This window comes from Danio rerio, chromosome 14 (assembly GCF_052040795.2).
Source record: "Danio rerio strain M-AB ecotype USA chromosome 14, GRCz13ab, whole genome shotgun sequence".
Taxonomy (NCBI): domain Eukaryota; kingdom Metazoa; phylum Chordata; class Actinopteri; order Cypriniformes; family Danionidae; genus Danio; species Danio rerio.
This window is the reverse complement of record NC_141034.1, coordinates 31,427,501-31,453,992: the sequence shown is the minus strand read 5'-3', so window position 1 is coordinate 31,453,992 and position 26,492 is coordinate 31,427,501. Positions and strand designations below refer to the sequence as shown.

Below are 26,492 nucleotides of genomic sequence, written 5' to 3'. Positions count from 1 at the left end.
TTGTTAGCAAAAAGTCTCACCGCCTACCGGTGAATCTAGGTCCACCACCATTCAGTTATTGTGAATGGTTTAAAGTACTATTGCCCTTATGTTTACAGCCTCTGTAAATGAATTGGCATCTAAAAATGTTTGTGAATGGATAAACCAGTTTTGGCCAGTTTTTGGTTTGGTTGTTCTAAAACCCTTTAACAATTTCAGTATTTGTGTTATTATTTTTTAATGACCTCCAGAACTGTCAAGAATGTTTGTGCTCCTTGTCTTAAAACGCCATCATATGTTCATTGCCTGTCGGCATTTGTCTTTTGAGGCGCAAGTCATTTATTAAATAAAGAAAAGACTTTATTACTTTTAATTTTTACTTATGATATTTGGCGCCAGTTAATCAGGAAGTGACAATTTTGTTCTCTTTGACTCGTTGGATAGAAACGCTGCTTTTTTATGTGATATTCCTGTATTCCTGCTCAAAAAGTTACACTCAAAAAAAGTTTTTTTTTTTTTTACTTGTTCAAACTACTTAATAAAAAAGAGCTGAAACAAAACAATTCTTGAGATTTCATTGGGACAACTTAGTTTTTATGTTCAATCCACATACATTTGTTAAAAGTGTTAAGTTAACTTAATTGATTTGTGTTGGGACAACGTGAATGAATTGTGTGGATCCCTGCATTTTTTTAAAGTGTAATTTGCAGTTTTGGATGGGAGCACAGCTATTGTTTTTAAGTCCCTGTGTTTTTATAGTCCACAGCACAAAATAAAATAGCATTTTTAACTATTTTCAAATTTTATTAACTTGGGAATGCAGGAAAATACAGATTTAGTGTGAACAAAAGCTTAGAGAAGTGTTTTAGAATGTATGTAGTGTAGATGCAGCCTTGGAGATGGACAACAGCAATGGGCTGGAATGTATTACGTGCATCCCTGAGCGGGATTTGAACCAATGACTCTGTAATGGGTGGCAGGCACACCAACAGCAGACTGCAGTCTCTAATGTTAGTCACTGGTGCAGCTCTTGAAGCAAGGGAAGGGATGTGTAATGTGGGCCTCCATTGCACTCAGCCCCTAAACTTCACTCCCAGCTGACTGATGGCACCAGTGAAATCTCTGGCGCTTCTCGGCCCATGGATTTAAACTTTCGAACTTTCGACAGAAGAGGTTCACTCACAAGAGTGATTAAGAATGATTTCTCTCATGACAGTCACTAGTGAGCTCTTAAGGCCAATGGTATGATAGTTTCTCCCCATAGCTTCTACCAGGTGTGTGCTGTCTCACCTCCTTTAACCTCATGCCTATTCGGGTCATGGCACCAATACAAACTACTCCCCCATGTAACTTGTACTGCTCCAAGTGGTGTTCAAACAGGTGTTTCTGGCATGGATGGCTGGTGTGCCAATAAGGAGCTAAAGACCATTGTTTCTCCTGTCAGTTGCAAGACTGCCTCTTGAGCCCCAGAAGATAAAGATTGTAGCCTCAAATAAATGACAGTCACGAATGTGCCTCTAGGGGCCAGGAGAGCAAGGTTTACATGCACTGCTTCTGCAAGCTAGCCCACTAGTTACAGTGACCTATTTAAACCTTACTGCCATCCAGGTCACAGCACCTATGTAACACCTCCACCAATCTAACTTGCTCCAAGCTGGGATTGAATCACTGTTCCTGCTATGGGAGGCAGGTGTGCCAACAAAGATGCTAAAAAGTATAGTCGCTCATATCAGCCGCTAATACAGAATGTTGCTTAAGGCCAAGAGTCTAAAGATTTTAGCCTTTAAATTATGTCTGTGGCTGCTAGGGTTCTTGAGGCCAGGATAGAAAGGGTTACTTGAACAGCTTCTACAAGCTGGCCCCCATTACAGACACAAGGTTAATAGATTAATGATTGCTTATAATATATACAAGGTTAGTTTCCTGAACTTCCTTTAAATTCAAGCCTGTTTATTCGACCCGTGTCCATCAGTATGCTAACAGAGAAGCAACTTTGATTGTCCGAATAATACGTATCCTCTGCGTAGCATGACAGGATTTTTAAGAGGCCAATGAATGCCTGGAGGATGTGGGAACCGCAACAAGACATTCTTTAAAGGCAGGTTGGATAATACAGAGGCATGGTCATGTTTTATAGGGAAGAAAGATCAATCCTCTCTGAAAGAACTTGAATGTTAATATACTGAGGCACACCTTGCAATTTACCTCCCTGGTCTTCAGCACCGTTCCCTGCCAAGCTGTGCTAGACTGATAAGGTATATTAGTGTGTTCTTTCTTCCAATGATTTCTCTTTGTGCTGTTAGTAATGAGTCATGGATCCGGTAGGGGGGCCAGTCACATGCAGACTAAGGGATGAATAGAGGAAAACCCCATTTGATCATATCAGTGAAAAAAAAAATGGAAAAACAGCTCTGAGCACTACTCTATACTTTTATTTGCAGGATCTCATATTGTACACAGTACCTTTTTATCGCATTAAAGAAACTGCATATTCACTAAAACATTACTTTAGATTTTACTACAAGAGGTGTAATTAACACTCTGTGTAGTCATCTTGATTACATGTGTTGGTTCGATCTGATTTGCCCATGGGAAGTCACAGCCTGAGGTGTTTTACACCAGGAGAAAGCACTATTCATCACTGATTGTAATGTGGAAAGTAGTGTAAAACTTGCTGTTAAAGTTTCAGCTAAATTAGGAAATAGGAAAATATGAAAGTGTTTTTACCATTTGCAAACATGCTCCATTTTGAACAAACCCAAGACATTCTTTTAAATTAAAGTAGACATATGTTTATCATATAACAAGGTGATGTGCATACTTTTAACTTAAAAAAAACAAAAAAAAAAAAACAACATAATTTTAAATTAGGACTGGGAGGTACAAAAAAAAAAAAATTAATTAATAAATAAATAAATAAATAAATAAATAAATAAATAAATAAATAAATAAATAAATAAATAAATAAATAAAAATAAAAATACCAACGTTACCAAGACAAATAGTTTTAATAGTCAAAAAAAAAAAAAATATATATATATATATATATATATATATATATATATATACATATTTAAACAAAAAATCTCATCTCTTAATAACAAAATAAACAAGTTAAAGAGACTTGTTAAACAATGTTAATGTTAAACAATGTTAAACAATCAAAGCAAATTTAAGGTGTGAATGATAATGGTAACCTCGAACTCTGTCAACAACACACATTATGATAAATAAATCTGAGCTTTCAGGTAAAGGAACTAACCATCATTATTCAAAACCATATTGCAACATTACAGTTGAATACATTACCCCTATGTAAAAAAAATAAAAATAAATAAATCTTTTAGATGGGGAGCTATTGGCTGGGATTCACAAGAAAAGAAAAAAAAAAGACACTCTGATGACATCTTTACATCTTTTTATATTTACAATGTCTTCACTGCTGCTAGTCATGGCACTTTTTTCCGCATGTGTTGTTATTTTGCCCTGAAGTGACAAGCATGTGCACGTGGATTCCTTGACCATTTACAATAGACTTTGCGCTCGCGATCCCTTGGTGTCAAACGTAACTAGGTGACCATCAACCATTTTCTTAGAGGATGAAAATAGACAAATCATTGCTGACGCTTCGATGCAAGTTTATGGAGAAAAGTAAAAAGCGCTGCAGTGTTTGTCTGAGGTAATGAGTCTACCATTATTACTGAAATGTGTATATTGAATACAAAGTGTAAAGCAGATTGGTTAGTTCTACTTAATGAATTGCGGTGCACTCTGCGCATTCGAAAAAGTTCAGATAGTTTTTACATACTTTAGGTGCAGCTGGAAAATGCGTGTTGTTCAAGTGCGCGCCCACTTGCACAACACTCCCATATGTGCATCATGCAAGTCGTGCGCCTCCAATGGAAATTACAAACTTACACTCCAAGCTTATTGCCATTGCTTCAAAGGCGCTTCATTTTAATAAAACTATAGCGCTTCATACCGAATGTACATACCAAATCTTTTTTATTGATATTGACAATGGGGTTCAGCCAATAAATATCAATAGCGATTTTATCGCCCAGCCCTATTTTATTCACATTTACACTGGAAAATATTAATTTTCATTTTAATGAAGTGTGATCATTTGTGAATACTAGCAAGATTTTTTTCAGACACTTTTATGCATTTTAATTAGTAAGTGATTAGCAAGTAGATCAATTTAGTTGCTAGGTTAAAATTTAACTTTTTAAATGACAAGTACAGTTATAGGCAACGCAGTGGCGCAGTAGGTAGTGCTGTCGCCTCACAGGAAGAAGGTTGCTGGGTTGCTGGTTCCAGCCTCGGCTCAGTTGGTGTTTCTGTGTGGAGTTTGCATGTTCTCTCTGCGTTCGCATGGGTTTCCTCCGGGTGCTTCGGTTTCCCCCACAGTCCAAAGACATGCAGTACAGGTGAATTGGGTAGGCTAAATTGTCCATAGTGTATGAGTGTGTGTGAATGAGTGTGTGTGGGTGTTTCCCAGAGATAGGTTGCGGCTGGAAGGGCATCTGCTGCGTAAAAACGTGCTGGATAAGTTGGCGGTTCATTTCGCTTTGGTGACCCCAGATTAATAAAAGGACTAAGTCGACAGGAAAATGAATGAATGAATGAATAAAATACAGTTATGAACTCTGCAAGTTAGAGACATTTAGTTACCAAATTGCCTCTCATTATTTTACTAATTTCAATGGTATGTCAGCTTCCAGATTCTTTTCGCAATTAAAAAAAAAAAGAAAACTGTGTAATGATGATGCTGTGGCAAAACTGTGAAACTCCAAGCAGTGGGGACATTTTAACTACAGACCTTAATATGTCACATTCAGAAAACAGGCACAAGTTAACCAGAGAGGTTTTATTTATAAAGCAAACCCTTCACATTGTTAAATATTGTAATCCTGTCCTTTATGTGGCCCTGAAAAATCCAGACACCGGTATCCAGTGTCACACATCATTAGATTATTATGGTTTGGATGGTAGAGAACAGCCATCTAAAAATGCTCGGCGTACAATTCTATTGAAAGACAATCTGCATAGCAGAAGCTAGAAGGACAGCAGCAACGACTCGGGCACTATGAAATCATCATCATTTAGGCTTGCTTTACATGTTACCATACAGTTAAGATTTCATGCACATATGCTTCCCAACAAATGTTACCCTCACCATCCCATTAAAGTGGGAAATAAAACAATGTCCAAGATTAGATGTGCAGCATGACATTTAAACTGCTCTGCGCGTTTGGTGGATTCTCTAGTCCTATCAGAAATGCATAACTGGTTTCTCTAAAAGTTCATTTTGAGGGTGGCAAAATAGCCCTCTGAATTATTCATGAGGTATTTTGTGCCTTTCATATTGCTTTAAGGCTTTCAGATTTGCATTTCTTTAACATGCCTAGGAGAAGTCCTTCAGTGACATGAAGTATGAATCTTAAAAATATGAAGGGATCAACCCTTTTAGGTATAGCTCTCGGATAGGTACATTACTTGATGAGGAAGAGAAGCTCCCTGGATGCTCCAAATGCTTTCAAAGATGTAGGTTTCTCGGAGTACACTGTGGAAATTAGCAGAACTATTCTATCCAATTGTGGAGACATTTACCTGAGGTGTTTTGAAAAACTCTGCCCTAAAATAATGGCTTGTAATGAGATGTTAAAGACTGTGATCAAATACACATTAGCCTTTGAAAGAGCTTATGAAATACACAGCTTGACTGTAAACATGTAATTGTACACACACACACACACAAAAAATGAATATGATTTTTATTAAATGCCAACTTTTCAGCCTTAAGGGCATGTCACAGTCAATTGAAAGTGTGACCATTTAAAAGTGTGCTGAGGTGAAGCATCGGGACGTGATTGATGTTACGAAGGTTATGGCTTTTGGTAAGAAAAGCTAGCTTGAGGGGACCAGTCAAAGACTGTGATTTGTTACATTGCAGCAGTGTAAAAATTAATGGGAAGATCAATGTGTACATGTTGTGTGAGTGACCTTTATTGAATGTGGGGCTGTGCAAGATTTTCAGCCGTCCCTTGCAATAGAAAGTGTTAGATTGAGGTGACAAATGATTGTGCTTTTCAGATAGGTAAATTGACTATGTTTCTTTACTAAATTTATGTATGTCTGTTTTGAATGCATTGAATTGCAGTTACCAGGGTTGAAGTAACACATTTTATTTAAACAAGTAGCATTTTTTTATCGTGTCAGAAAAAAAATAAATAAATCTTACAGCAAATGTAAAATTTCTACAATCTACAGTCTTAATTATCTAAATTAATGTAAAGTACAGAGGCACATCTTTGTGTTGCTCAGAAGTGCATAATAACGCTTCTATTAATTTGTTTAGAATTGTTTTCACTAATGAAATATGCAAAAACCTATTTAAAGTTGTTTAAATATGTCATGTTATATAAGATATAATAAAAAAGTTATTTTACTCTTGCTTAATTTAGGTTATACAATATTTTTATATCATGTAATTATCAAGATCACAAACATGCACACTTTTTCAGGACATTTATATTCATTTTGGGTGACATTTTGACACAAGTGGCAACACGGCAGATCAGTGGTTAGAACTGTCACCTCATAGCAAGAAGGATGCTGGTTCGAGTCCCAGCTGGGTCCGTTAGGATTTCTGTGTGGAGTTTGCATGTTCTCCCTTTGTAGGTTTCCTCCAGGTGAAAGTCCAAAGATGTGGTATAGGTGAATTGAATAAACTAAATTGGCATTAGTGTGAATTGGTGTGTATGGATGTTTCCCAGTACTGGATTGCAACTGTAATGGCATATACTGGATAAGTTAGTAGGTCACTCTGCTTTGGCTATCCCTGATGAATAAAAAGGTCTATAACAAAGGAAAATGAATGAATTTTTACACAATTGTTGTTCATTTCTGACCAATTTCGAAAAAAAAAAATTAAATCAGGCATTGTGTAGAAATATATTATTTTGACGTATCTTAATGTGTGATAAAAACAAACATTGAATAGATTATCTTGTTGATATGGTTCATTTGAAGAAATGTGAACTGATTTCCAAGCATGCATGTGCACCACTTATGCTCATTGGAAATACGTGCCTAAGCATACATTTTTGTAAAAAGCAAAATATGTTTCGGATGGCAAATTGGCTAAATGACTTTTAAAGAATTTTGAAATATTTAATTAGAGTACATTTTGTTGTATATTTCAGATTCATGTCATTCATCATACATATCAACAAGCAAGTGGGTTTTGTCATACACGTCACCTAGTGACAAAACTCAACCAATGCTGATTTTAAATCAAATAGATGCGAAAAAGTTGCATTACTTTTATTTATTTATTTTTTTGTGGAACCGTCCTTCATTAATCACTAAAGTAAAATAATATTTATTTGCAAAGAACTGTACAATTTTTTTTTCCTCATCAATAAATAAATAAATATCTCATTAGTGTAAAAAGAAAAAAAAAGTTATTGGCTTTATCTGCCCTGTAGAAACTTTACATAGAAACCGCAGACAAATTTATATTTGTACATTTTTGTGGTTCACAAAAATAGGCTGAATGCAAAACAACTTAATATTCAAACTTTGGTGAAATCATAAATGAGACAAAAATTTCAACCATTTTTTTTCAAAGTTTTAGTATTTCTCATTACAGTTCAGTAAAAATGCCATCTTCAGATATTTGCGTGAATGCATGATTGAGAATTCAGTTCAGTTCTAAAATTGACAGTGTGAAAGCTAAGTGAACCAGAAATTAACCATTTCCTTTTTGAGCTTGGACCAAAATAAAAAAATAAAATAAAAAATAAAAAAACACTACAACTACAAGTGTGAACATACTCTTAATCTGAGATGAGACAAATGCAGTCAATACCAGGAAAAGACCAAGACCTTCTTAAAATGACAACCAATTTACGCTTCACCAATTTGCTTCATTTCTGCTTCATAATATGTTCGTCAATAAATTAATGCAGAAATAATATGTTTACAATAATTGATATTCCATTGGCCACAATCTCTTAAAATTTTGTTCTTCATTGCATCAATGGTTCCATGAAGAATGCACAACTTCCCTTTTCTATTCCACCATATGTACTTTTAAAGTGAAAAAATCTATCTATCTATCTATCTATCTATCTATCTATCTATCTATCTATCTATCTATCTGTCTGTCTGTCTGTCTGTCTGTCTGTCTGTCTGTCTGTCTGTCTGTCTGTCTGTCTGTCTGTCTGTCTGTCTGTCTGTCTGTGCGCATTAATAAAGTAAATGAGCTATTTTGACGTTGGACTTTACACGCAAACTGGTGTTTATAAGCAAAGCGAACAGTGCCCCCTTTTCCTCTCAGGCGAGCGGCGGCGTTGGTGTGAGGTAGTCCGCTGTGAGCGCAAGCGAGCGGGGCTCTGGCTCCAGCAGCAGTGCGGCTTTAAGCTGATGAAGGCTGTGAAATTTATCGCTGGCTCCTCCTCCCGCGATGATGTCAATCGGAGGTGGAGAGGTGGGCAGTACTAAGGAACTGAGTTCATACAATACAACAGAGATTGCTAGAGCTCTGCGTACAACTACGGCAAAACGCCTATTCCAGTGTGTGGAAGTGATGCTGCACATATAAGCGCACTGTCCACCTGCTTCGTTGCACTGTCAGCCCATGAGCATTTCTCAGAATAGACGAGTTGCTCTCTATCACTCTGCCAAACCACGGGATGACATTAAAATGACGTGTCCGGGGAAGTTTTAAATGATTTACAAGTTCTGTAGCTGTTAATTAAAGGCACAGAAAGAAAGAAAACAACTTAACCAAACAGTTCACGTACATGCGAGGAGCATTCTCGCGCTTTCCCGTGCTGACTGTATGAATGCACTGAAATAAGAAGTACAAACCCATTTGGAGCAGCACCATCTCTCCGCGCGCGTGGGATTCAAGCAGTATCCAGGCGCGAGACATCTGAGGAATTACATCGTCTCTTCTAAAAGTCATTCACAAATGTTTTTCACTGTTCGTGCTCGGACCTTGGACTTTTTCATGGACATGGATCGTTTTCTCTAGTTGGATACCGACTGGTCACTATACGTGAAGCTGTTTGATTCTGGGATTTTCTTCAGTCTGCTTCACGGCACTTCATCTCCTCCAGCAGTGATGCCGCTACGTGACGGGAATTGAGAGTTTCCATATTCACTGAGAAATCCGAGGTAAGACACGTATTCCTTATGCTCATTTATGGCTTGTTTTGCTACATTAAACATTTAAACATATAGTGGAATTTGACATAGCTCTCTAATTTGTGACACGACCGGCCGTACTTTATTTAATGTCTTTATAAACACCGCGAAATGGATTAAAACTGCTACTCACATGCGCTTGCAAGCTTCGAAGAAAATGCAAAAAAAGTCAATGGGCCCACGCGCATAAAACTCAATGATATGTTCATTTTATAATAGGTTTAAGTTTGCCTGTGGAAAATAAATTTATTGTGATGTTTGAAAGACAAAAAAAAAAAACGTTCTGCAGAATTCCGTAACCCCGCTTCAATCCACATTTGAAGATGTGCTAGACTGCTTTTTTCATTTCGATTAATCAATTCGTGTTATTACACAAAGTAAACAGGTAAAAGCAAAATGTAAAGTCGTTTTAAAACGTTTCATGCTGTGAGAGCGAAAGAGCCAACACGTGAATTATAACAGCATCAACTAGATACCATCAACTTCTGAAGCGTTTCCTGAATCTTATGACTGTCGGAGAAATGTTGTATTGTTGTCGTTTCAAACCTAGCAGCAAAGTAATAACGTATTAAATAGCTTGCTATTAAGGAAATGGACACATATAGGTTAGGCTACTCAAAAATGCACGGCTGTGTGCAGCTCGCGAGACAGAAGAGCATCAGCAGATGAAGTCGGAGGCTGATCCAGGAGGATGCGTCATTTTCTGAACCGGTGTGCTGGCCGAGCCAGAACAGAAATACTTTGTTATAAACTGATCCTGTCCCTTAAAAATTGCCATGGTAACCGCAGTTCCCGCCACAATACCATGCACTAAGTAAGGGCTCTTTGTAGTTTAAGCCGATAGCCTTCATTAAAAACGATTTCTTTTTTTTTCTTTTGGAAAATGACACGTTTTGAGATTATTGATATTACATGTACTTCTGTTTGGTGTATTGGTTTTAGTCTTTCAAATGCATCAATTATTTTCTTAACTAAATAATAACAACAAAATGTATTATTAATATTAACAACAATAATAATAATAATAATAGTAATAATAATAATGTTGTTTAATTAACACCTTATTGTGGAGTTTAAAATGTTTTCTTATTAAACAGATCAAATCATTTGACTGTGTTGTGGAACCTTTATGATTAAAAGTGTATTTAAATAAAAGTGTTGTAACTTTGCACTGATGCAGTATAACATGTTCAAAGTCTTTACACTGTTTACGAGGGGCATCCACCATATTAACTGGTAATTATGGTATTTTTCTGAAAAGTACTTTTGTTACCATGGTAAGTTTTTTAAAGGAAAGTTTCCAGATTCAGGCATAATTCATAGCGAATAGCTGTAGTCTATTCTATTCTATTTCTTACTAAGTTATGCAACAAACGACCTTTGACGACAGTTATGTGTGTCAAATCTGATTACTTTCTAATTTAGATTTTCATAGGGACGAGAGTTCAACATTGTTTCATGCTTGAAGGCAAAATGATGCAACTGGTTTTCATTTTACAGTCATCTCTAGTTGAGCAACACTCGGATGTGGAGAAATTCAACAGGCCTTTCTTTTTTTACAGCTCATTGTTTATAGTATTTTTTATCTGATTTGTATTCATCATTATTACTATTGTCTTTAGTCTGTTATCTTATCTCGCCATAAAGTGTAGATGTTGCAAAATGATATGCTGCGAACATTCATTCATTCATAGTATATTCATTTAATTTTATTTTTAAATGTAGTTTTAGACTTTAATATATTGTCATTTTGAACTATAGGGGAAATTAAGTAGATTTGTGACATATATAAAGGTTTGAAGTAAAAGATGGGATTTATTTATTTTTTTTCATTTTTGTCTGCCGCTGAAAAATGATGATGTCATCTGACATAAAAATCACAAAACACTTGTGACTTTTATTTATTTACTTGTAATATGATATAGTTGCATGCATTTTATGGTTTAAATATCTAAGTATAGCCACCTGGTGAATTCAAATTTAATAAAACAACAACAACAAAATAATAATAATAATAAAATAGCCAAATTGAAGGAAGAACTAAGCTAGCAACTCTGTAAGATGATGTTAATGATATTAATTTTCAACAAATGATCTATATTAAATTAATTAATATTAAATTGGCAGGAAAAAAATACATGCAACGACAATTAAAACTGCCATTACCAAAATCTGAATCTGCTGGTCAGGGTGGTTGGTACAATGTCCTTCCATACTTTACGCAGTGACCTTGCATTATCTAAAAAGTGTAATAGCAATACGCTTGTCTCAGATATGTTACCATTGAATGGTATAAATTATTATTTACTTTTTATTTTGGTTTAATGATCAGACTGTGATCACCGCAGTGCCCTCTAATGGTTGTTTATTTATTTAATTATTTATGTATTAAACTATGGATTAAGATGAAAGAACAATAAGTCAATATTACCTTCAGTATACAGATCATATCATATTGCTGTTAATTAATGTAATTAATTTACTTTTTAATTTAACAGATCACAATCATTTAGTTTGTCAACAATTAACTGATTAATTAAATTAATAAATTAGATATTTTTTATTTTTTTGCTATGGGTCTATTGACATGACAAAATTAGTCATGAGAACTAGAGTGAATAAATAACAATGTTGTCTTCAGTTTAATATAACAGTATTAATTGTTATATTTGTAAAATCTAGTTGAGCTTCCTGTCCCTGTAATTTGTAATTTATAGACTTAATATCTTATTATTATTATTGTTATTATTATTATTATTATTATTATTATTATTATTATTATTATTATTATTATTATGTGTTTGAAGAAAAAAAATCATGAACATTAAAAATGAACATTGTATCACAGGCCAAAAAACAGCCATTTAGATTTAGAGTTTCATTGGCATGTTATACACTTTGCAATGTTTGTCCATATAAAATCAATTTGGGAGAATGATATATCAACAACTGACATGTTGTTCCACTGAAAGTGCCCACAATAAATTGCCTGATGCTGGTCTAAGGAATTAAATCAAGTTTTATTATGATTATTTATGATTCAAATTAGCAAATCTCAACCATGATTCACGACACACCATTTTACATTAACAAAACCTGTCTCAGTTCCTTCTCAGCCAAAGTTAGTCGTAAGTTATTTTGTCATCTGACCGGATGGGGACTTTGATAAATTGAAAAATGGCAGACATGACTGTTTGGATGCATAATCTTTGCTGACATACATAAATCGACTCCATTGCGTTTGCTACATCTGTTTATCAGTTGCGACTGGCAGCCTGTTTGGTATGTTAATACCTCCCTATTGATCACTCAATTGATCATTGGTCCTTTGGATCAGTGTAGTCTGCATCAAAGCTACTCAAAGCCAGTCTGCATTTCAGTAGAATCCTACCTTTTATATGACACGTCAGTCTAGAGTCTTCACTTACCTACTGTAGGAACAGATATAGCAATACAATGTTGCAAAACAACAGGTGATAAACAGATTTAATAATAATAACAACAATAATAATACCAGATGCTTTCCATTACCACATATTTAATATAAAAGAATGACTTCATAAATAAATGATTAAAAACATGTTTTCTCATGATGAAAAGGCTGACTTCCGCACTACACAAGAAGGACAGCAGGTAGACTGGCGAACAGCTGGCAGGAGGGCTATGGGTCTCAAGCTGCTGAAGGCAAAGGTGGAGGGCAAACTCAAACAAGACATTGAAATGTCAAGGCGTCACACACATGCTTACTTTAAAAATGATAAAGAGAGCGATGCTGTTGATAAGAACAAGTTAAGTGACACGCTTCAGGCAGCTGTCCCAGTTTAACTTCCATAAGCGGCTTTAATCATTATATGAAATGTCATTTTGCTTTAATTACCTTTCTTATTAAATTTGATCGTTTTAATCTGATGCCCGTTTGGTAGGTGAGCTGTATTGATTTTTACACCTCTGCAGCACTCTGTTCCTGCTGATTCATATAGACAGAAGTTCAACATGAACTTGCGGTTGACATGTAAAATTATTTTCTTCCTTGACAGCTCAGCTCAAAATAAAAAAAACAGGCAGGCCTGTCCATCACATTGTCACGTAAAGCGCCTCCAAAGTCTGTGTGCTGTTCACTCCAGGCTCTGGAGGGAAGGACGGCTTTTGCATACTCCCTGCAATGCATGGTCCGCTGCTCAGAATAGATCACTGGAACTCTGTGCAAGCAGGGAGAAAGTCTCCCCGATACCCCCGAGCGCAATTTTCCCAGCTAATTCTCTCTATTCGCTCATGAGCGGCAAGTTTCCAAAGATTGGGAAAGTTGAAACTCAAAGCTTTGCAAATCCACCCAGAGTATAGTTTTGAAAGAATCGTTCCCTGGTGTAAATCTGAAAATGGCTCTGAGTTTTCGCAACAACATAAACTGTCCTAAATATGGGGAGGAGTGACATGTAGGCTCCCGTGTGGAATTGTCTAATCCCAGCACCACGTCCCTGGATAGCAGAGCTCCATACAAAATGCCAGACATCACTTACAGAGAGCTCGAGCTTATACTGTCTACACTGTTTAGTGCTATTTTGGGTTGTACAGGTTCATCAGCATTCGTGCTCCACTCGGGACCATGCCATTTGTTATTGTTGACAGTAAACTGATTATCTAGATGCAAGAGAATGTGCAGAACTGGAGACCCATCGCCCTTTTTAAAGGCCCGTCCACGTCACACTTTAATGTCAGTTGCGGTTATTTAGATGTAGATCATCTTTTCATCTTTTATGCGTTGCTCTGCAATGCACTCCTTAGCCAGTAAGTCCTCCTCATTATGCAATGTTGGATACAGCCTTGGACTCTTTTGGGCTTATCAGAGTATAGTAGGTGAATAGTAATTGGTTTGCTCTCGCCGACTCCAAAATGGTGCAATCTTCAAAAGCAAACCGAATCATTTTTCACAACTTTCTTCAAAAAACAACATAACAGTCTGAGAATATCTGCAGATAGTAAGCTGGCCATTGATCAATGTCATGTAAATACTGTGAGTGCTGCTCGTCTGCCCAACAAACCTTTAATGAGTCCCTACAGTCCAGCCAGAGTGTTCACTGTGAAAAACAGAACATCTCGCTGACAGCCGAGACTTGAGCGGCTAAAAAAAAAAAAAATGGGGCCTTCAACTCTGTGTGTTTTAAGAAATCAGCCTTTGTGATGAATTTTTGATGTGTGAAGCAGATCTTCAAGGTACACGATGCATCTCTGCTGCGTTCAGCTTTGTTTTAAAACAAACATCCTTTTGGCACCTACAAATTACACATTAATGACTTGCCGAATGGAGAGTCGTTGTTAGTAGTATTTCCTACATATCCTATTTTTCTTTAATGTTTCTTTCCTACTATGCTATATGTCCTCCTTTGAGGTTTTGTTTATTAATTGCACATATCCGCTTAATAAGTGTGACGTCACGGGAAGCAGATTCCGAGTCCAGGCACTCCATCAAGCGGTGAGATTTGAGAGAGATCCAGACAGAACTGTTGTATAAATATATATATATATATATATATATATATATATATATATATATATATATATATATATATATATATATATATATACATACAATGTACGATGGCCAGACAGTGATACAATTTTTATATATTTTATTAAAATATTGGTGCAGAGACTGTTGTGTACACCATGATTAAAGTAAAGTGTGATAGGACTAAAAAGGGGTCATAAACATTTTCTCAATTCAATTGAGGTTTTGTTTATTAAATGCACATATCCGCTTAATAAGTGTGACGTCACGGGAAGCAGCTTCCGAGTCCAGGCACTCCATCAAGCTGTGAGGGGAAACTCAACAATTGGTAATAATAAATGTTTACAAAGCAAGGCAATGCTTTTGAAAACCACGATCACTAAATATATGAGTAATATCACACGAGTAGCAGCGTGCTATGGCAGTATATCAGCACTGATGGGAGGCGTGCATTGGCACGAGGCCACAGGCCGAGCGTAATGTGAAGCAGCGCTTCTTCTCACCAGACTGCTGTTGTGTTTGCGGTAAGGAGGGACAAGGCTGAATCCAGCTTCTTATTCGCAGCTTCTTATTGATTATCCTGTCCACCTTAAAAACCACGAGGCTTCCGTTTTTCAGCTTTTTATTTGCGCTCAAGAGAACACACTGAGCAAGGGCTTATTATGCAGTTCTGGCACCATCTTGTGGATAGACAATGTCAACCGTCTTTGGCCGCCGATGAGCTCTCAGAAATTGTAAATATTTTAAAATAGGCACTAATATTGCAAATAAACGGCATAGTTGCAATCTAAACAACTACATTCTCGACAAAAAAAAAGTTTAAAAAGTATATTTTGTTTACGTCTAACCGCAGTACTCGCAGTACTCAAACTGTAGTGTCTGCTTGTTGCTGGCTGTAGGTGGGCGGAGTAATACACAAAGGGTAAAGAGGCTGTGCGGATGCTGATATTACTTAAATTTATCACGGCTTTCAGTCAATCAGATTTGAGATCCAGACATATATATATACCCATATATATATACATACAGCGTTGTCATATATATACATACACATATATATATATACAATGTACGATGGCCAGACAGTGATACAATTTGTATAATTTATTAAAATATTGGTGCAGAGACTGTTGTGTACACCATGATTTTATATAAAATTATAAAATTCACTTTAAAGTGTGATAGGACTAAAAAGGGGTCATAAACATTTTCTCAATTCAAATGAGTAGCAGCTTGTACCCTGAAACAGTATTACAGACGCCACCGATACGTCACGTCTTAACAAGCGAATTGTTATTAGTAAGATTTAATAGTGAGTCAAACTAATGTGGAGTTTCAATAATAAGGGGTACTATATTCAAACAGAAACAGCACTGCATGGACAATTCTGTAAACTAACAAAACCCAGAGTCTAGAAGTGTTAGGCATCTCCCCCACCAGTTTTCTGTGACCTAGTTGAGTTGTTGGCACATTGTGAAAGCCTCAGCCCCCTGGCTACTTTTATTTATATAATGCCCTGACAGGATTTGTGTGGCCATCGAGCAACTTGGCAACAAACGCTGAAATGCTGATTCATAAATCATGTCTTGGTGCTTTGAATCATGGCTTTGTCCTATTCTTCTGAGGGATATTGACAGTCATTTGGGACTGTTATTCTTCAACTTTAAACCATAAAACTCGCACTTACCCTACAGTTACATCTTGGCTGCTCAAAATATCAACATACTGTAATCTGATATTATGCACTGCAGTTCTGTTGAGTGTTGCCAATGACGTACAATAGTCCATTATCTGCAGTCTGAAATCTGCCGGGCCTCTCTAATACGATTGTATGTTGTATTTGGTAGCATTTTACCTTTTAAGCAGTCGTTCATATTGTTAAGCATTGTAAACGACAAATGAATGGCAACAATAGTTTTTGGGAAAGTCCATTCTTTAATTTAAGCCATCGTTTACTCCTCATGTCATTCCAAATCTGTATTATCTTTCTTTCTTATTTGAAATACAAAAAGGAGAAAATTGTTCTCTTTTCTGTGCAGTTGTTTTCCTTACCCCTTTGGCAAAGAGTTTTATTTTTCCTTCTCATTTTCTCAGTTTACTCAACAACCTCACTAATTTGAGATTTCTATGAATGGGATTTCTCGCATCTTGTTTTTCGATGTTTGTTCTTGAAAGACAAACAAAACAGTTTTTTTTTTTTTGTATTTAGTAAAAACATACAGGGTGTCCGCGTGGTATTAAAAAAGTATTACAAGTTAATCATAATAATAATAATAAATACTAAATCAATTATGAGAAAATTTAGGCCCTTAAGATGTATTAAAAAGTCTTAATCACATTTTTTATGAGGTGTTAATTTTTGTTCAAGCTTTGTCCAAAGTGTTTGACTCCAAAAAAGCATAAAGGCGTGCTGGATCCATACCATTTGGTTCAGGCTGGGCTGCATCTGGTCAAGCTCCTCCTTCCAGGTGATGTCGCATAATTTGCGACAAATGTAGGAAGGTGATGTGATGCTCTCCACATGAAGCAAAGCCATAGAACTAAACAGACAGCAAATAGGAAAATGTAAAATTGCTTACTCCTGGTTGGAGAAAGATGAGTCTAAACAATGGCTGAAGCCTGTCGCTAAAAACAACCATGTAGTTTATTCTTTCAAGCTTTCTTCCAAGCTTATCTGAGTTGTTGCATGGTTGTGCTCCATTGATTTATTTAACTACAACTGTTTATTACAACTGTTTATTTAGTTAAAGGTTTGATACTGTTTAGAACTTGAAGTGGTTATAAGTTTTTAAAATGTTTTAAATTATTCCCTGAGGTCTTTAAAATCCTTTAGGATTCCTGCATATACCCTGATATATAGCAAAATGACTTAAAAGAATCATAAAAGTGATATGTTCTGTATTCCCCAGTGAGCTGTTCACTGCTATGCCTGATTGAGTTGACTTGAGAACCAGTTGCATCCATTACAGATCATTTACATTAGTTTAAAAAAATCCAAGAAAATAAATTTTTATTTATTTTGTAACCGTATGGAAAAGAGCAACCAACAGAATATTTGATTCTTTGTTGCAAGCTGTACAGTACACAGTAGATTTGGAAGTACATGAGGGTAAGAAAATGGACAGTATGTGGCTGAACTATGTTTAATTTATTAAAACATCTAAAATGCTCCCCCAGAGACTTGAGAATCATTTGCTTGTTCAGATTTTAATGTTCCAAAGCATCAAAAAGCTATTTGTAGCAAAACTGTGTTTTAGAGTTGAGAATATGACCATCTTTTTCTTTTCATCTTCCTCTAGCAGATCTTTGAAGAAAGTGCAGCACCTACTTTGAGTATGGACTTAGCAAGTGAGGCCCATGTTCTGGTGGTTTTATTCACCTGCTTGTTCTTGATGTGCCGGGCTCAAGAAAAGGACTACACCGTAAAAGAGGAGCAGCCGGAGAATGTGCGCATCGGAAACCTGCGCAAAGACCTAAACTTGAACCTGGATCCAGACATTAAACTGTCTCCTGCGCTGCAGTTTAAACCTGTCTACAAGACAGGTGATGTGCCTTTAGTCAAGGTAGAAGCCAGCACAGGAGAAATTCTTACCACAGCCAACCGCATCGACCGCGAGAAACTCTGTTCTGGAGTCTTCAACGAGAAGCGCTGCTATTATGAGATTGAGGTTGCTGTACTACCTGATGAGATTTTCCGACTGGTCAAGATCCGCTTCCTCATCGAAGACATCAACGACAATGCCCCACTCTTTCAGTCGACAGTTATCAACATCTCCATTCCAGAAAACACAGCCATCAACAGCCGCTACCCAGTCCCTTCCGCATTTGACCCTGATATAGGAATCAATGGGATTCAGCACTATGAGCTTGTCAAGGTGAGTTCAACGTTCAGCTGTGATTTATGACATGACACCACCATTTTATCAGCCCTTAATGTCCGAAAGAAAAAAAGATAGAAATGTTTGGCTCAAGGTTTTAAAAGTAATTCCCTGTGTTTTGTTTAAGGTAAGTAGGTAATTGCAAGATAGATATGAACAATGAGGGAAATGATACTTTCTCTTAATTGATGTCTTCTGAGCAGCTAGCGTAATATTCTCAGAGGCTTAATGTAGTCTGCTCCGACTGGAAAGTAGGATAATGGTATGCAAACTATTAAATCGTATAAAGTAGCAGATATGTTGCATGTGTGTTTAATTTAGCATTTTATGGAGAGTCAAAGGGGCCTTTTATCCCAGAAGTGGTAAAAAGACACTAAGCACGCTCTTCATCTGGGCTGTCAGTCACAACGCAGAAGATTCCGACATAACATAGTTCAGTGAATGAACTCTTATTCCCTAGAAAGGTCATGCTGTATTTTAATTAAAATTCAAATACAGTGTGAAATTCAAATACAGTGTGAAACAAAGAGCCCAAGACTGTTATTAAAGTGTGAAAGAGTAATTTGTACCTTTTCTTTTGAGAATTAGCCGAATCCTTGCTTTTCATGTCTGATTAAGTTACCAATTTGCATTTTTAAAGAGTCTCTCTCTTTCTCTTTCTCTTTCTTTCTCTCTCTCTCTCTCTCTCTCTCTCTCTCTCTCTCTCTCTCTCTCTCTCTCTCTCTCTCTCTCTCTCTCTCTCTCTCTTTCCCTCTCTCACTCTCTCTTTTTCTCTCTCTGCCAAGCCTGCTGTGGCTCTTTCGTTTGCCCGTGCTTGGAAAATGACCAGTGCGATGCCTCATAAAATTACAGTAAATATGTAAAGTCTCTGTTGCCTTTCGGATGATTTTATTTGTTCTTCATCTGCGAGTGTAGTGTTTCTTTTTATGAATCATGCATGCAAGTTTGGTGAGGGTAGATCTGAGTAAACAGAAATGGAACGGCAGGATATGTTTCATCCTCAGAGGTTGTTGAAAGCATCCTACGAGCGGCATCTGGCCGTGAATCCACCTCTTGGACTGCGTTTGCATGGTCCTGTGAGAGTACGAATCTCTGAAGCTCCCACACAGTAATGGTTTAGACCGGCTCACCGTCAGCATGGAGCTGCACGATTAGCATTGTGGGGCACAGCTGCTGCGCACATAGCTTTGAAAGAGCTCTGATAGCAATCCCTCTTCTGCTCTTTATTCATTCCAGTCATGTCCCCTAAGGAGGAAGCCCTCGCTTATGACACAGAGGGCCGTTATTGCCTACCCCTGTTTTAATTGCGCTGCCATATTAATTGTTCCATCAGCATTAGTGTTGCCATGTCACCTGGAACGATGCACAGAAGCACCTCTGGACACTATCAAGGTCAGCCTACAGAAAGTAATACCATGCATGGCTGGAGGAGTGCTTTCCATTAGAAGAGATTTTATCACTTAAAGAGAACCTCTTTACAAGTCCTATCTGGAGGCATGTGGATCAGATCAGGCTCATGGGATGAGGATATTGACGTTTCTGTTGTGGGTTCCACCCAACTCTTTGTTATTTTTACCCTTCCATTTAAGCACTCTAACCTCACATTAAGAAAGCCGTTTCTTTCTTTTGAAGCCATTTGTGTGTTTTTAATCGCCCGGGACCTTCAGCGTTGTCATTTTTAAGATTGAAACTTAAGAAGGGATGTTTTGAAAGCACTTTCATTACAGCAAGTCTCCATTGGATTCCTTATTTGGGGAGTCAAGGTCAGCGCTAAAAGTTGTTATCATTTCATTTCAATAATTCATGAGTATTTTGGTTTTCATCCGTGTCTGATTCTGATTTGAAGTGGAAGAGAATCTAGCTCAGCTTAAATAATTTATAGAAAATGTGATTTTATTTTATTTTTTAAGTTCTCACTTCTGCAGTTATTTCACTTCAAGACAATGAGAAGAGCCAGCCGAATGATGCATTAATGATCAAGGGCTGACAAGTAACATGTCATAAAGAGTTTGCATGAATATTACAACACAAAGGCTTACGAGTGATTTTCGAGAAAGATATCATCCGCTTTGAACAAAGTAATTGTTGTGCCTCGAGTAGAGCTGAAGGGTTCTGACACTTCTCACAAAAGGTTTGTTTCCCAGGAAACAATTGTCGTATATGAAATAAATAGTAATGATTATAACAATTAGCTCGAGAGAGTATAGATACCCGTTTAATTGTACTCCCTTGAGAATAAGTCAGAGTAAAAGTGCATTAGCTTTAAGGATGAGTGGATAAGGTAAACTGATTTCTGTTAGTGTTTTGGACAGTAGTGGACACTGGGGAAAAGTAGCAGTTTTCTAATTGCATTACTGACTGTCAAATGGTTCCAGGTTTCATTTGTGCCTAATGTTTGCCTGATACCTCAGCCAAAGTGTGACCAGGGATGCCTTGCTTGTGTTTGGTTTTAGTCAAACGGTGTACATCTTATTAAAGTAGGCAGCGAATATAAAATACAAATGTAAATATGACTACTTGGATACTATTACTGACATTAATAATAATAATAATAATAATAATAAAATTATAGTTATTATTATTATTATTATTATTATTATTATTATTAGTGTTTTTATATGCTTTTTATATGCTTACATTTCTACTGTTTGCAGTGCAACGGTGCAAGGAAGTAAAATATTCAGTTTCCCAGTTGTTGATACTGAGTTCATTCTGAGTTGCAGCTGTAGAAGGTCATCTCATTGATTCATACAGCAGATTCTTTGCCAGTCTGCAAAGCTGAAATAAACTCTGTGGTTAAACTATGCAAAATGAAGCTCACTGATGCTTAATATTATACCGTTAAGATACTGTTTTCTTTGGGTTATTTATAACTGACATTAGCTTCCTCTGCATATATTTCTTAATTGCACTAGACAACTGGGTTCAATTTAAGCGAGATTTTAAGCATTGTTTTACATCCAGTATCATTCCTTGTCAGTCTTTTACACTAATGGAAGCAATTCATCCCATGTGTCTCTCGTAATGCTCTATGGGTCAGTTGGTATGAATATGTAGATTCATATGCACTACCTGTATTAATTTCAGACATTTGTCACATCCCTTGGGGCTGTGATTCATGTTCTTTTGACTTTACCCGAGTCTGTTTGAAGATAATCAGAATTCCCCAGCCTCATTTTTATGGGCCTGGCTTGCAAAATTATGATTGATCCCCTTATTGCTAGCCATTTTTAAAAACAGTCTCATTAGATAAAACATGTCTTATCTTATCCTGTATAAGACCAAAAAAAAAAAAAAAAAAAAAAAGAGGTCGTTCGGCTAACACGCATACATTTATAACTGACAAAATGTAACCCACCTTCATTGTAACCAGAAGCACACCAAACAGATTTGTTTCTCACAGATTTTTCTGCTGATTCTCATATAAAACTACAGCAGTCAGTTTTGTTGAATTGCATTGCCTATATAAGGAAGGAGAGCTGCTTTGCATGTGCTAATATATGCAGGCAGCCAAACTGTTACTTTCATAACCTTTCTGTGTTTAATGCTAATTATGTACTTGGATGAGTATTGATATGTGTGTTTTTGCATGTGTTGGTAGCACTGACAGTAGACCACGGATGGTCACAAAAGTGTGCCAAGAACTACCAAAGGGGGATGTTGCATGATTTTAGCATGTGCAAAGCTTATTCTGTCAACCCAATATTTAAATTGTTGTTTGCTAGTGTAGTTATTATGCGGCTGCATGCAGGGTGCCAATAAAAAGTGTATTGTTAGAGCCAGACTAAATGATTCAAGATTACCCATGGCTTGGGAAATGCATATACGTATCGTAATCACATTTGAAATATGTGCCTAGACAGAGTAATCTTTCCCAGCTTTATGTGCGGCAGGAAGCTTATCTCTTAAGGAAGTTGCTTTTTCTTGTTCTAGCATGAAAATGTTTTTGACTGAAAGAGCTTCAAAGAGCCTCTTTGTTTCACAAATGTGCTTGACTCTCATTCAGGCACTGTTCCCCTGTCTTCCTCGCTTACTAACCGCGGAAATATAGAAAGTGTGCTATGTTTGCCCTTAGTAGTATGTAGCCTGATCTGTAATCATAAATATTAGGGCTAATTTTGGTAAGAAGGTAATTATTTTAAACAGTCAAAGCTGCTTTCTCATGGGGCTTGCATATGTATTTGTTTTCATTTTCCTCAGGCTTTGCTGTTGCCTAGATTTAGCTTTTTTCTGGGTTTTCCCTTTGCTTTAATCTGCGATGGTCTTGCAATATGATTAAAATGGGATCTTATCTCTTTGACTCCTTTTTAGCTGCTTTCCTCACATATGAACTTGAAACTACAAAAGCTGTCTTTCGTATACTAAATCAGAGCCTTGGTTGTTGGATAAAACAATAAGTTTTGTGCAGCAAAGCAGAATACACCAGGGAATAATGCTAGAACTCACTGTTTCATTATTGTACGACTATGAGAGGCAGTGTGGCTTTGTTACTTGTATTAGTTGGTAGAAATTGTTGTTTTTGAATGTTACATTTCCAATTTTCTATCAGCAAATGGTTTACTTTTAGCAAATGTACACTAATCATGCTTATCAGCAAAGGTCAGGGCAAAATATATTTCATGACAGGTCAATAAAATATATTTGCAATATTTCAAACAGGAATATGTGCATTGATTTATGCTCATGCATGTAAATATGGAATGACACAAAGTAATGTCGTCTCTAACAAACAATTTTTGATTGTTTACCACATCTTACACTTATTTACTTTCTGTGGAATCTGTTTTCCCTGCATCGTTTATATGACATGTTTTAGTTTTCAGGTGCTTGATGGAACTGTTTACACTATAGGGATCGAATGTTTGCTTTATAGGATCATATCCCCCGGCCAGGCTTTTCGAGTAAATATTTTGAAGACCTTGTGCATTTTCTCATAGGATTAAACAACTTTAACCCCAAGGTTTAATGCGGAAGCTAAAACCAACATCTGTTGAAAGCCAGAATAAATGACTGGCTCAAATACATCAGTATTTGTATGTTTCTTACATGTGTTTGTGAAATGTGTGATGGATTATCATAACACGTATTCTCACATAAATAGGAAAGCAAGAAAAATAGTAACATGTGCAAAGATAAAAACAACAATATACATAATGACTTCTTCAAGTGAGAAGAAAAAAAAAAGTACTATGGTATTTTTTGTCTTAGTCTTCCTAGCTGAGGTTTAGACAATGATGATGTTCTTGGTCAAATATACAACAAAAAGTTAACATTCTTGTTTTATGTGTGTTTTCCAGAGTGTGAGTGAATTTGGCTTGGACATCATTGAGACACCTGAAGGAGACAAATGGCCCCAACTCATAGTCCAGCAGAGTCTTGATCGAGAGACAAAGGACACCTTTGTGATGAAAATTAAAGTAGAAGATGGTGGCAACCCTCCAAAGTCCAGCACAGCCATTCTTCAAGTGACCGTCTCAGATGTGAATGACAATCGGCCGGTGTTCAAGGACAGCGAGGTGGAAGTAAATGTTCCAGAGAATGCCCCAATGGGAACGTCTGTCACTCACCTCCATGCCACTGATGCTGATCTGGGATCCAATGCTCAAATTCACTTCTCTTTCAGCAACCAAATATCCCCTTCCACCAAACGACATTTTGCGATTGACAGCACAACTGGACTGATTACCGTCAAGCAGCCACTGGACAGGGAAGTCAACCCAGTGCACAAGCTTATAGTTCTAGCCAGTGATGGAAGCTCTACACCTTCAAGGGCTACAGTGATAGTCAACGTGACAGACATTAATGACAACGTTCCCTCTATAGATACCCGTTATATAATGAATCTTGTAAATGGCACTGTGCTGTTGTCTGAAAATGCCCCACTCAACACAAAAATAGCCCTAATTACTGTGACAGACAGAGATTCAGATCTGAACGGTAAAGTGACATGTTACACTGATCATGATGTACCTTTTAGATTGAAGCCGGTCTTCAATGATCAGTTTTTACTTGAAACTGCTGCACCCTTAGATTATGAGACCACTCGAGAGTATGCGATTCGGATAGTTGCATCTGACTCTGGGAAACCTCCTTTAAACACTTCTGCAATGGTGCTGATTAAAATCAAGGATGAAAATGACAATGTTCCTGTTTTCCCCCAGCCTGAAATCCAGCTGTCCATCCCGGAAAACAATGACCCTGGCACACAGTTGATAAAAATCAGTGCAACAGATGCTGATAGTGGTTCTAATGCTCTTATTATTTATAGTCTTGGCCCAGATGCTCCTGATGGGTTTAACATAGATTCTCGATCTGGAATTCTTTCTGTTGTCAAAAGGCTAGATAGAGAGAAGCAGGAGAAGTATTCATTCACAGTCATTGCAAGGGATAACGGTACAACTCCTCTTCAAAGCAACGTCACTGTAAAGCTGATAGTCCAAGACCAAAATGATAACAGTCCTGCCTTTACCCATCCCGAGTACAACTTTTATGTGCCTGAGAACCTTCCTTTGTATGGGACAGTGGGTTTGATCACTGTCACAGATGCGGATGCTGGCGACAATGCAGTCGTCACCCTCTCGATCATTAACGGGAAGGACAATTTCATCATTGACCCCAAAACTGGGGTGATCAAGCCAAACATTACCTTCGACAGGGAGCAACAAAGCTCCTACACATTTGTTGTCAAGGCTGTGGATGCAGGTCTAATGCAAACCACCTCATATGCAAAGGTCACTATAAATGTTGTTGACGTGAACGACAATCGACCAGTGTTTGTCATCCCCTCCTCAAACTACTCCTATGATCTAGTACCTTCAAACACTAGCCCTGGATCTGTGGTGACCAGAGTGTTTGCTATAGATAATGATACTGGGATGAATGCTGAGCTCCAGTATAGTATTATTGGAGGGTCGCTGAGAGGACTGTTTACCATTGACAAAACGACAGGCAACATTACTCTGCAGGAAAAGATTGTAGCAGCAGACCAAGGTCTACATAGGCTGGTGGTGAAGGTCAAGGACTTGGGGCAGCCAGAGTCCTTACATGCAATTGCCCTTGTCCATTTGTTTGTGAATGATACGGTCTCTAATGCCACGTTCATTCAGGAGCAACTACGCAAAAGTTTAGAGACTCCTTTAGAGCGGAACATTGGGGACAATGATGTGACACCCCAGACTAATGGCTATGTAATTGTCGTTATTGCCATAATTGCTGGGACTATGACTGTTATCCTGGTAATTTTTGTAACTGCTTTGGTACGCTGTCGACAGACACCGAGACACAAAGTTGTTCAGAAGAGCAAGCAGAGTGGCGAGTGGGTTTCACCCAACCAGGACGGTCGGCAGATTAAAAAGAAAAAGAAGAAGAAGAAGAGGTCTCCAAAAAGTTTACTGTTGAATTTTGTTACCATTGAGGAAACCAAGTCTGATGACCCTACTCATGAACACGTCAATGGCACCTTAGACCTACCTGTTGAACTTGAGGAGCAGACAATGGGAAAGTACAACTGGGCTACCACACCAACTACCTTCAAACCCGACAGTCCTGACTTAGCCAAGCACTACAAATCCGCTTCCCCTCAGCCAACATTCCAGATCAAACCAGAGACCCCTGTGGCTCCCAAGAAGCATCATGTCATTCAGGAACTCCCACTGGACAACACATTCGTGGTGGGCTGTGACTCGCTTTCCAAATGTTCCTCCAGCAGCTCCGACCCCTACAGCGTTTCAGAGTGCAGCTGTCAAGGGGGCTTCAAGGCACCTGGACAAATCCACACCAGACAGGTAATTCACAACTTCCTTTCTTAAACCACTCGCTGCTCCAGCTCCCATTTGTACTGTCCTTCTGTTAGAAAGATGTGGAATGGAGGGTGGCAGCCGTATGTGCTAAGCTTCACCAAGAGCTCAAAG

At 37.4% G+C, this 26,492-nt stretch overlaps 1 protein-coding gene across 13 annotated transcripts in view; it reads left to right on the top strand.

Moving 5' to 3' along the window:
• The window catches only part of pcdh11 (protocadherin 11), a 330,597-nt gene that overhangs the window by 33,687 nt on the left and 270,418 nt on the right, over positions 1–26,492 (top strand). For 5 of the 13 annotated variants that reach the window (XM_087281537.1, XM_087281536.1, XM_087281543.1 and 2 more), the window contains exons 4-5: positions 18,004–18,579; positions 23,880–26,366. In XM_087281537.1, coding sequence (XP_087137663.1) covers positions 18,004–18,579; positions 23,880–26,366 — 3,063 coding nt within the window. Of the gene's footprint in view, positions 1–8,514; positions 9,169–18,003; positions 18,580–23,879; positions 26,367–26,492 lie in introns of those variants that run through there. The other 8 variants (XM_087281538.1, XM_087281546.1, XM_087281545.1 and 5 more) reach the window with 3 other exon arrangements.